Source organism: Gallinula chloropus, assembly GCF_964237585.1.
Source record: "Gallinula chloropus genome assembly, chromosome: 29".
NCBI classification, from domain to species: domain Eukaryota; kingdom Metazoa; phylum Chordata; class Aves; order Gruiformes; family Rallidae; genus Gallinula; species Gallinula chloropus.
The window spans coordinates 2,246,114-2,257,828 of NC_140114.1; the positions used below are offsets into that span (position 1 = coordinate 2,246,114).

Below are 11,715 nucleotides of genomic sequence, written 5' to 3' on the forward strand. Positions count from 1 at the left end.
CCCTCCCTCGATCCCTCTCTCCTTCCATCTCTCCATCCCTCTCTCCATCCATCCATCCATCCATCCATCCATCCATCCATCCATCCATCCATCCCTCCCTCCATCCCTCTCTCCATTCCTCTCTCTCTCCCTCCATCCCTCCCTCCATCCCTCTCTCCATCCCTCTCTCCATCCCTCTCTCCATCCCTCCCTCCATCCCTCCCTCCATCCCTCCCTCCATCCCTCTCTCAATCCCCCCATCCATCCCTCCATCCCTCTCTCCATCCCTCCCTCCCTCCATCCATCCATCCCTCCATCCCTCTCTCCACCCCTCCACCCACCCCTCCATCCCTTTCCTCGGGGCTGGACGCTGCCTCACTGGGTGCAGAGACACACACCCCCCCCCTCCAACACCTCCCCAAAGCCCCCCAACGGGGGTCTCCAGGCTCCCTGGGGGATTTATCCCCCCTCCCAGCTGCCGAGCCCAGGGAACTGTGCTCAATACACACTTCTCAGAGCTGCTCTCCCAGCGTGGTTCATGGAGGGTGCTGGGGGCCGTGTGGGGTGGGGGGGGGACACACCCTTCACCTCCAGCCAGGCTCCTGGTGGCCAGGAAGCAGGAGGCATGTGCTCCTGGTGCCTCCTAATTAGCAGGAAGAGTTCCTAATGAAGCTCTGTGGGTTATTAGAGGGAAGTGGGGCGATTCCGGAGGCGTCCGAGCTGCGCTCCACCCTTCCCATGAGGGACAGACAGACAGACACAGGGACAGACACATGAGGTCACAAGGATGTGAAATGGGTGTGGGCAGAGAGAAGGGGGAGACATGGGGGGGGACAGGGAGGGACGTGGGTCTGGGGTCTGGGGTCCCACACGTGAGGAGCTGCCCTGGCTGAGCCCCCAGCACTGTGGGGCTGGGAAGCTCCTTCAAGAGGGACAATCAGTGGGGAACGAGCTCGTGTTGTCCCCCCAAAAAAGGGGGGGGGGGGCTGGGAGCATCCCACCAGGGATCAACATCCCACCCATCAACAGCCCCAGGCAGGACCCCCACCCATCAGCCAGCCCAGCACCCCCAGTGAGGAGCCTGGAGCAGCTGAAATCCCCCTCCCACCCCCTCCATCCCCCCCCTCAACACCCTCCCAGCCTGTAGCCGGGCAGCGGACACACGGACACCCCGGGGGGGGGTGGTTCCGAGGGGGCCCCGTGCAGGCGGGTGACCCAGGGACCGCGTGACGCCGTGAAATCGCCCCTCCCGGGTCGGGCCGGGGCACCGGATTGGGGGAGGCGGCTCCCGACCCAGCCTCCGGCCCAGAAACCCGGCGGCTCCTCTCCCGGTACGGACCCTTCCCCCGGTACGGACCCTTCCCCCGGTACGGACCCTTCCCCTGGTACCGGCCCCTCTCCCGGTACGGACCCTTCCCCCGGTACCGGCTCCTCTCCCGGTACGGACCCTTCCCCCGGTACCGGCTCCTCTCCCGGTACCGGCTCCTTTCCCTTTCCCTCTCCCAGTACCGGTCCCTCTCCCTCTCCCAGCACCGGCCCCTCTCCCAGTACCGGCCCCTCTCCCAGTACCGGTCCCTCTCCCTCTCCCAGTACCAGCCCCTCTCCCAGTACCGGTCCCTCTCCCAGTACCGGTCCCTCTCCCTCTCCCAGTACCAGCCCCTCTCCCAGTACCGGCCCCTCTCCCAGTACTGGTCCCTCTCCCAGTACCGGTCCCTCTCCCTCTCCCAGTACCAGCCCCTCTCCCAGTACTGGTCCCTCTCCCAGTACCGGTCCCTCTCCCTCTCCCAGTACTGGTCCCTCTCCCAGTACTGGTCCCTCTCCCAGTACCGGTCCCTCTCCCTCTCCCAGTACCGGTCCCTCTCCCAGTACTGGTCCCTCTCCCAGTACCGGTCCCTCTCCCAGTACCGGTCCCGGCACCATGGACCAGCTGCAGCTCTGGGTCATCCTCCTGTCCGGACTCTCAGGGATCATGTCCCAGGAAGGTAGGGTGACACCAGGGGACAGGAACCAGCGTGGGGCTTGGGGGGGGGATTCAGGGTGGGGGGGACACAGCAGCAGAGCCCAGAGCCCAGCTGGGGGATGCTGGAGCCAGGCTGGGGTCTGCAGGGTGGGGATGTCGGGATGCAGAGTCATCCTGGGATGGGGAGCGGGGGAGGGGGAGCTCAGAGGCAGGCAGAGGGGGCTGCAGGACACCCCAACCACCCCATCTCACCCCCCCAACACCCACCCACCCCCCCCCCTCCCCTCCCCAGACCTGGACCGAAAGGTGTTTGTCTTCCGGAAGGACCCCAGCGACGCCTACGTGGTGCTGAGGGCCAAGCTGGAGCATCCCCTGCACAGCTTCACCCTCTGCCTGCGCTCCTACAGCGACCTGACCCGGCCCTACAGCCTCTTCTCCTACGCCACCAAGGCCCAGGACAACGAGATCCTCCTCTTCAAGCCCAAACCCAGCGAGTACCGACTCTACGTAGGGGGGAAATTCGTGGTGTTCCGGGTCCCCGAGGGTACCGGGGGCTGGGAGCACGTCTGTGCCAGCTGGGAATCGGCCACCGGCATCGCCGAGTTCTGGCTCAACGGGAAGCCCTGGCCACGGAAAGGGCTGCAGAAGGGCTACAGGGTGGGGGTGGAGGCAGCCATCCTGCTAGGGCAGGAGCAGGATGCTTTTGGGGGTGGGTTTGATGTCTACAACTCCTTCTCGGGTGAGCTGGGTGATGTCTACATGTGGGATGTGGGGCTGTCCCCGGATAAGATGAGAGCTGCTTACCAGTCCCTGCGCCTGCCCCCTGCTATCCTGGCCTGGAAGAGCTTGAGCTACGAGGTGAAAGGGGATGTGGTGGTGAAACCCCGGCTGCGGGAAGCGTTGGGGGGGTGAGGACCAGCCTCAGCCCCTCCCCACCCCCCCCCAGACCCCTCTCACCATCCCCATCACCCCTTTCAGCTCTACGACTTGCCAAGGAGAAAGCGCTGTCAGTGTGCCCCAGCCAGGGATGGGGGACTGGACTGGATGCAGCTGGGGAGGGCTGGGGGGCACAGCCTGGCTGGACCCCCCCACCCCAAGAACCAGCAGCCACCCCAAAGCTGTGTCTGAGCACCCTTTGCCTTCCCCACACCCCCCACCCCAGAGCTCCAGGACGTGGAGCCAGCAGCCCCAGCGCTGCCCAGCACGTCCATAGGGATGAGGAAGAGGTGGGTGGGGGGCTCAGCACAAGCCCTTGGGGGTGCAGGACCCCTCCCCAATGCTCATCCCCACACACACCCACCCCAAAGCTGTGTCTGAGCACCCTTTGCCTTCCCCACACCCCCCTCCAGAGCTCCAGGACATGGAGCCAGCAGCCCCAGCGCTGCCCAGCACGTCCATAGGGATGAGGAAGAGGTGGGTGGGGGGCTCAGCACAAGCCCTTGGGGGTGCAGGACCCCTCCCCAATGCTCATCCCCATACACCCACCCCAAAGCCATGTCTGAGCACCCTTTGCCTTCCCCACACCCCCCTGAGCTGCTCCAGGATGTGGGGCCAGCAGCCCCAGCACTGCCCAGCATGTCCATAGGGATGAGGAAGAGGTGGGTGGGGGGCTCAGCACAAGCCCCTGGGGGTGCAGGACCCCTCCCCAATGCCCATCCCCACACACCCCCACCAGCCTGCTGGGTCTGCAGGGTCCCTGGGTAGGTGAACTGGTGCTGAGCCCCTCACCAAACAGCCCCCCAGCCGTGTGTCCCCCCCCCCAGGCGCTGAGGGAGGAAGGTCAGGGTTGAGCCAGGCCTGGAACTGCCCCCCCCCGCTCCCCAGCAGTGGGTCCAGGGCTCCCCTCACCCCAAGAGCCTGGCAGTGCCGTGGGGCACTCTGCCTCCTCATCCTCACTGCGCTCTTCAGCCTCACTGCCCCACAGGGCCCAGGTAAAGTGGCTGCACCGGGACCCCCCCCCCATATCCCCCCCTGGGTCCTGTGGGGAGAGGGGAAGGTTCAGGGTGGGGGGATCCCCCACTTCAAGCCCAAGCCTGGCTCTGTGTGGGGGGGGGGCAGGTTTGTGTCCTTCAGTGTCCCCAAAAGCACCAGGGGCTGGGGGGGGGGGGGGGGGGGGGCTACACGGTGGTGGTAGGGGGGCTGGGGCAGGAGCAGGACACCCTCAACACCCAGCAGACCTTCATGGTGGGGGGGGGTCTCAGCTTGTGGGGGGGTGATGACGGCCACAACAACAGCCCGATGAGCCCCCCCATCCTCCCCTGTGAGAGGCTGGGGAGCTGGGATTGCCACGGGGTCAGGGGGTGTGTGTGTGTCCCCCACCCTGCTGTGTACCCCCCCACACCCTTCCTCGTGTCCCCCCTCCCCAAAAGCCACCTGGAATCACATAAATGGAGCAGAGTGGGTTGGCAGAGCTGCAGTGGTCTGTGCTGGGCAAACTGGTGTGTGGGGGGGGTGGGTGATTGAGGGGGGGGCTCTGAAAACTCATGGGGGACAGAGCTGGGAGGAGAGGAGGCAGCAGGATGAGCTGGGGATGTGGCAGCCTGGGCACCCCGTTCCCATGGCAGGGACCTTGCTCCCATCCTGGGGATCCCACTCCTATTCTGGGGACCTCTTTCCTATCTTGGGGTCCCTGCTCCTGTCCTGGGGACCCTGCTCCTGTTCCAGGATCCTTGCTCCCAGCTTGGGGTCCCTGCTCCTATCCCCAGGGACTCCACTCCCAGTCCAGAGACCCCAGTCCCATCCTGAGGTTCCCACTTTCATCCTGGGAACTCCACTCCCCATCCCCAAGTCCCCACTCCCAGCCCGGGGACCCCACTCCTGCCTCAGGGACCCCGCTCTTGCCCCAGGGTCCCCACTCCTGCCCCAGGGTCCCCACTCCTGCCTCAGGGACCCCACTCCTGTCCCAGGGTCCCCACTACCAACCTGGGGTCCCCACTCCTGTCCCAGGGTCCCCACTCCTGCCTCAGGGACCCCACTCCTGCCCCGGGGACCCCACTCCTGCCTCAGGGACCCCGTTCCTGCCCCGGGGACCCCAATCCCAACCCGGGGTCCCCACTCCTGCCCCAGGGTCCCACTCCCAGCACGGGGACCCCACTCCTGCCCCAGGGACCCCACTCCCAACCCAGGGTCCCCACTCCCAGCCCGGGGTCCCCACTCCCAGCCTGGGGTCCCCACTCCTGTCCCAGGGACCCCACTCCTGCCCCAGGGACCCCACTCCCAACCCAGTGTCCCCACTCCCAGCCCGGGGACCCCACTCCCAACCCAGTGTCCCCACTCCTGCCCCGGGGACCCCACTCCCAACCCAGTGTCCCCACTCCTGCCCCGGGGACCCCACTCCTGCCCCGGGTTCCCCACTCCCAGCGCCGGGGGCCGTACCCGGGCCCGGAGGCCGGGCCGGAGCCCGGAGGGGCAGCCCCGGGACACCCCGGCGGGGTTACGGGCCCGGTGCGGCCCCGTGTCCCGGCGGCCCCGCCCGCTCGCCGCGGCCGCCGCCGCTCGTTGCAGCCGCTTCCCGGGCCCCGCTCCGCCACCCTGCGGCCTCCCCGGTACGGCGGGGCGGGAAGGGCCCGGGCCCGCTCGGGGCGGCCTGCGGGGGCGGCGGGGCCGGTGCGGGGCTCCGGGGGGCGAGCGGGGCGGCCTGCGGGGCGGAGGGTGGCCGGGCCCGGCTGAACTGGGGGTCCTGGGGCCGGGCCGGGGCGGGACGGAGTGTGGGGGGGTGGGGGGGGGTTGGATGGGAGTCCCGGGGGTCTGGACACGGGCTGGGGGGCCGGGGTGGCCTGAACCGGGGGGGCTGGGCCTGGATGGGGCCTGAACTGGGGTGCCAGGGGCCTGAACGGGATGCGGGGGGGGGGGGTGAGAGGGGGGGGGTGTCTGGGGCTCGAACCGGGGCCCTGAATCGGGGGTAGCAAGGGCTTGGCTGGGGCCTAAGCTGGGGGGCCTGAATCAAGGGGTGATGGGGCCTGAACCGGGGGGGTGGGGGGTCTGAACCGGGGGTGCTGGGGCCTGAACCGGGGGTACCAGGGGCCTGGGTGGGGGTCTGAACTGGGGGTGCTGGGGGTCTGAACCGGGGGTACCAGGGGCCTGGCTGGGGGTCTGAACTGGAGGTGCTGGGGGTCTGAACTGGGGGTGCCAGGGGCCTGGCTGGGGGTCTGAACCAGGGGTGCTGGGAGCCTGGGTGGGGGGTCTGAACCAGGGGGTGGGGGGGGCCTGAACCAGGGGTACCAGGGGCCTGGGTGGGGGGTCTGAACCAGAGGTGCTGGGGTTCTGAACCGGGGGTACCAGGGACCTGGCTGGGGGTCTGACCTGGGGGTGCTGGGGTCTGAACCAGGGGTACCAGGGGCCTGGCTGGGGGTCTGAACCAGGGGTCTGAACTGGGGGTACCAGGGGCCTGGGTGGGGGGTCTGAACCAGGGGTGCTGGGGGTCTGAACCTGGGGTACCAGGGGCCTGGCTGGGGGTCTGAACCAGGGGGTGCTGGGGGTCTGAACTGGGGGTACCAGGGGCCTGGCTGGGGGTCTGAACCAGGGGTCTGAACCAGGGGTACCAGGGGCCTGGCTGGGGGTCTGACCTGGGGGTGCTGGGGGTCTGAACGGGGGGTACCAGGGGCCTGGCTGGGGGTCTAACTGGTGGTCCTGGGTGGTGTTTGGGGGGAGCCAGGCAGCGGATCCTGGGGGCCCTGGCAGTGGTATCCCCGGGGTCCCCAGAGCAGCCCCCATCCCCAGGCCGTCGATGTCTGAGCCCCCCAACTTCTCGTGGGTGGCGGCGGGGCGGCTGGCGGGCCTGGCCATGCCGCGGGAACCGGGGCACTACCGGTTCCTGCTGGGCCAGGGCGTGCGGCACCTGGTGTCGCTGTCGGAACGGGCACCCCCCCACCACGGCTGCTGCCCCGCCATCCGGCTCCACCGGCTCCGCGTGCCCGACTTCACCCCGCCGACGCCCGGGCAGATCCAGAGCTTCCTGCAGCTGGTGGAGGAGGCCAACGCCCGCGGGGAGGTACCGGTGGCGGTACCGGGAGGGGGACGTGTGTCGGGGAGGTGGTGGGGTACAGCTGGTGGTACTGGGGGGATGTCAGTGCTGGGGAGGTGATGGGGTACAGCTGGTGGTACTGGGGGGCTGTCAATGCCGGGGAGGTTGTGGGGTACAGCTGGTGGTACTGGGGGGATGTCAGTGCCAGGGATATGGTGGGGTACAGCTGGTGGTACTGGGGGGACGTGTGTTGGGGAGGTGGTGGGGTACAGCTGGTGGTACCAGGGGTTGTCAGTGCCAGGGAGGTGGTGGGGTTCAGCTGGTGGTACTGGGGGGATGTCAATGCCAGGGAGGTGGTGGGGTACAGCTGGTGGTACTGGGGGGCTGTCAATGCTGGGGAGGTGGTGGGGTACAGCTGGTGGTACTGGGGGGACGTGTGTTGGGGAGGTGGTGAGGTACAGCTGGTGGTACTGGGGGGATGTCAATGCTGGGAGGTGGTGGGGTACAGCTGGTGGTACTGGGGGGTTGTCAATGCCGGGGAGGTGGTGGGGTACAGCTGGTGGTACTGGGGGGATGTCAGTGCCAGGGAGGTGGTGGGGTACAGCTGGTGGTACCGGGGGGATGTCAGTGCCAGGGATGTGGTGGGGTACAGCGGGTGGTACCGGGGGGATGTCAATGCTGGGGAGGTGGTGGGGTACAGCTGGTGGTACTGGGGGGATGTCAATGCCGGGGAGGTGGTGGGGTACAGCTGGTGGTACCGGGGGGATGTCAATGCCAGGGAGGTGGTGGGGTACAGCTGGTGGTACTGGGGGGTTGTCAGTGCTGGGGAGGTGGTGGGGTACAGCTGGTGGTACTGGGGGGATGTCAGTGCCAGGGAGGTGGTGGGGTACAGCTGGTGGTACTGGGGGGATGTCAGTTCTGAGGAGGTGGTGGGGTACAGCTGGTGGTACTGGGGGGACGTCAATGCTGGGGAGGTGGTGGGGTACAGCTGGTGGTACTGGGGGGACGTGTGTCGGGGAGGTGGTGGGGTACAGCTGGTGGTACTGGGGGGATGTCAATGCTGGGGAGGTGGTGGGGTACAGCTGGTGGTACTGGGGGGTTGTCAATGTCGGGGAGGTGGTGGGGTACAGCTGGTGGTACTGGGGGGACGTGTGTCGGGGAGGTGGTGGGGTACAGCTGGTGGTACTGGGGGGACGTGTGTTGGGGAGGTGGTGGGGTACAGCTGGTGGTACTGGGGGGATGTCAATGCCGGGGAGGTGGTGGGGTACAGCTGGTGGGCTGGAGGCATCACCCAGGTTTCCACCGAGGTGTGTGGGGAGGGGGTGACACCGAGGGGTGGTGCTGGGGAGCCCGGGAGGGGTACCCCCCTCACCCCGCCGCGGCAGCTGACGGCGCAGGGCTGTTGGGCAGGCGGTGGCGGTGCACTGCATGCTGGGCCACGGCCGGACGGGCACCATGCTGGCCTGTTACCTGGCCAGGGCGCGGGAGATGAGCGGCCGGGACGCCATCCGCGAGATCCGGCGGCTGCGGCCCGGCTCCATCGAGACCCGGGAGCAGGAGGAAGCCGTCATCCGGTTCTGCCAGCGCGGTGGGTAGGTGCAGCCCCTGCCTCACTCTCCCAGGAGGGTCCCTCGTGCCGTGCTGGGGCCGTGGTTGGTGTCATCCCAGCAGTGGCGAGCGGGAGTGGAGCTCTGGCTCCCCAGGGCCAGCTGGGTGGTTGCCCAGAGAAGGGTGGTGAAGCTGGGGAAGGGTCTGGAGGGGCGTGAAGGAACTGGGGATCCTTAGCCTGGAGGCTGAGGGGAGAGCTTATGGCTCTCTCCAAGTCCTTGGAAGGAGGTTGTGGGGAGCTGGGCTCAGCCTCTGCTCGCAGGTAAGTGGTGATAGGATCAGAGGGAACGGCTGCAGGTTGGGACAGGGGAGGTTCCAGTTAGGAATGAGGAGGAATTTCCTCTCAGGAAGAGCAGTTGGGTGTCAGAACGGGCTGGCCAGGGAAGTGGTGATACTGGGGGAGATGTCAATGCCAGGGAGGTGGTGGGGTACAGCTGGTGGTACTGGGGGGATGTCAATGCCAGGGAGGTGGTGGGGTACAGCTGGTGGTACTGGGGGGATGTCAATGCCAGGGAGGTGGTGGGGTACAGCTGGTGGTACTGGGGGGATGTCAATGCCAGGGAGGTGGTGGAGTCACCATCCCTCAAGGAAAGGGTGGGTGAGCCCCTCAGGGTTAGTGGGTGACAGAGGTGGTGGTGGGATGGGTGGGCTGGATGACCTTGGAGGTGATTCCCAACCCTGACTCTGCGCTCTGCCCCACCGCAGCGCCGGAGAGGACGGCGAGGAGACGTGAGCACGACACAACCACCTCCCTGGAGCAGCGTGTGCCAGGTGCCACCCATGGAGACCGTGTTCCAAAACGATGTGGGGCAGGGGGGGGACCCTTCCCCAGCCCCAAAGTGCCGCTCCCTGCCCCATCCCACATTAAAAAGCCTCTCCCATGGCTCCTCTCCAGCTCTGTGTGTGTCGGGAACCGGGACGCAGCACCCAACCCTGCGCCACGCGGCTGGGTGAGCAGCCACGCTCCAGGCTGGGGGATGGGGGGGGTCCCAACCCCTCTGTGGGTCTCTGCTTTACCTCAGCTCCTTGGGAAGCACCAGCAGCTCCACTCCCAGCACCCACAGACCCGGCGCTGGAGCCGGTCACGCGGTGACGCGGCGCGGGAGGCGGCGGCGGCTGCGTCAGCGCACGAGGCCCGGCCTTGGGGCGCTGGTGCGTATAAGCGAAGCTTAGGTGGAATTTAGGCATCTCTGTCCAAAAGTCCAATCCTGAAAATCTCTTCTCAGCTGCCTCTAACCTTGGTGGCATTTAAATCCCAAGTGCAAGAGGTGTCACCGTCCCCGCTGCCCCGGCGGGTGGCACATGGCTGGGGACGCCTTGGCGCTCAACCGGCCACCAGCGCCGCGCCCGCGCCCTGAGCTGGTTGGGGCCGTTGCCTCTGCCAAGCAGCTCTGCGCCCCCAAACTTTGCTCTGAACCCCCCCAAAAACCCATCACCTTCCCTTCTCTGAGGCAGTGGGACCCGCTGATGGGGTGGCTGTGCCCTGCTCGGAGCCAGCTGGTGGGCTTGGGGTGGTTGTTGCCCCCCCAGTGTCCCCCCCTCTCCACACCCCAACTCCTCCCGCAGCACCCAGGGTTGGGGAGGGGATGGAGGGGGTGACTGGGGGTGGGGTGCTCTTTTGGCACCCCCAAAAATGAGTGGAAAGGAGCCACGTAGGGGTGCTCCTCTCTGCCTGAACACCTTCCCCGGGGGTGCTGGCTGGCTGAGGATGGGGGGACCCCAGCCCCTCCTTAGCCCCACGCAGGGGGTGACAGGGATGGGTGATGGGGCAGCACCGTCAAGCCCCAGCGCCTAAGCCCGCAGGAGCCACGGGCCTCACATGGGCCTGGGAGATGCAGGAAAGCAGCTTAAGCACAGAATTACTGACTTTAACTCCTCTTACTTTAGCTCTGTCCTTAATAGTCTCCCAGGCTCAGGGGGCCGAGCCAGGCCGGGCCGACGGGGGGGAACCCTGGACACCCCCCCACCCCCTTTGCCCCAGGGAAGGGGGGCTGGGCTGGGATGGAGGGGGCTTTGTCCCAACATCCCCAACCCGGTGTTCGGTGCCACTCCCGGGATTCGGAGGTGCCACGGGGCAAGGCCCGGCCTGGCACACGCGGCCTGGCCGTGGCCATGCTTGGGCCTCGATGCCGGGCTCTGTCGTGGTGACAGGACACGGGGAGAGGGGGGGGATGTCCCCTCCCCGGTCAGTCCCTGTCCCTCCAGGCCTTCCAGAGCCCCCGGCCTGGCGGGCAGCCCAGCTCCGGCTCAGCCTGGCGGGATGGGGACACGGCGGCGGTGGCCGTCCCCGCGCCAGGGACGCATTTAGGGTGGGATTAGGGAGCAGACGTCTGGGGCGGGGAAGGGCAGGGGGAGATGGGCGCCGTGGTGCTGCCGCCGGGCTGCGCGGGGGGGTGGGTGGTGTGGCATGGCTTGGCTTGGCGTGGTGTGATGTGGTGTGGTGTGGTGTGGCAGGAGAGGGCTCGGCATGGCATGGCTTGGCATGGCGTGGCATGGCATGGCTTGGTGTGGTGTGGTGTGATGTGGTGTGGTATGGCAGGAGAGGGCATGGCATGGCAAGGCGTGGTGAGGCATGGCAAGGCTCGGCACAGCATGGCATGGCTTGGCATGGCGTGGTGTGGTGCGGTATGGCAGGAGAGGGCTCAGTGTGGCATGGCTTGGCATGGCTTGGGGTGTGGTGTGGTGTGGCAGGAGAGGGCTCAGTATGGCATGGCTTGGCATGGCGTGGCATGGCATGGCTTGGTGTGGTGTGATGTGGTGTGGTGTGGTGTGGTATGGCAGGAGAGGGCATGGCATGGCAAGGCGTGGTGAGGCATGGCAAGGCGTGGTGAGGCATGGCAAGGCATGGCACAGCACAGCATGGCATGGCATGGCTTGGGGTGTGGTGTGGTGTGGCAGGAGAGGGATCAGTATGACATGGCAAGGCGTGGTGAGGCATGGCAAAGCATGGCACAGCACAGCATGGCATGGCTTGGCATGGCATGGTGTGGTATGGCAGGAGAGGGCATGGCATGGCATGGCATGGCTTGGCATGGTGTGATGTGGTGTGGTATGGCAGGAGGGGGCTTGGCATGGCTTGGCATGGCGTGATGTGGTGTGGTATGGCAGGAGAGGGCTTGGCATGGCATGGCATGGCTTGGCATGGTGTGATGTGGTGTGGTATGGCAGGAGAGGGCTTGGCATGGCTTGGCATGGCGTGATGTGG

General features: G+C 67.2%; 2 protein-coding genes across 2 annotated transcripts; both read left to right on the top strand.

Moving 5' to 3' along the window:
- Nucleotides 1-802: 802 nt before the first annotated feature.
- Nucleotides 803-3,338, top strand: CRP (C-reactive protein; the record flags this gene model as incomplete). Its single annotated transcript, XM_084276675.1, has 4 exons — nucleotides 803-824; nucleotides 1,289-1,454; nucleotides 1,882-1,961; nucleotides 2,232-3,338. 4 exons carry the CDS (start codon nucleotides 803-805, stop codon nucleotides 2,849-2,851), a joined length of 888 nt encoding a protein of 295 aa, XP_084132801.1. The 3' UTR covers nucleotides 2,852-3,338.
- A 3,189-nt stretch (nucleotides 3,339-6,527) lies between these two features.
- On the top strand, nucleotides 6,528-9,394 carry DUSP23 (dual specificity phosphatase 23). Its single transcript, XM_084276879.1, has 3 exons — nucleotides 6,528-6,929; nucleotides 8,313-8,494; nucleotides 9,216-9,394. The coding sequence occupies exons 1-3, from the start codon at nucleotides 6,666-6,668 to the stop codon at nucleotides 9,241-9,243; spliced, it is 474 nt and encodes a 157-aa protein (XP_084133005.1). The 5' UTR covers nucleotides 6,528-6,665; the 3' UTR covers nucleotides 9,244-9,394.
- Nucleotides 9,395-11,715: the final 2,321 nt, after the last annotated feature.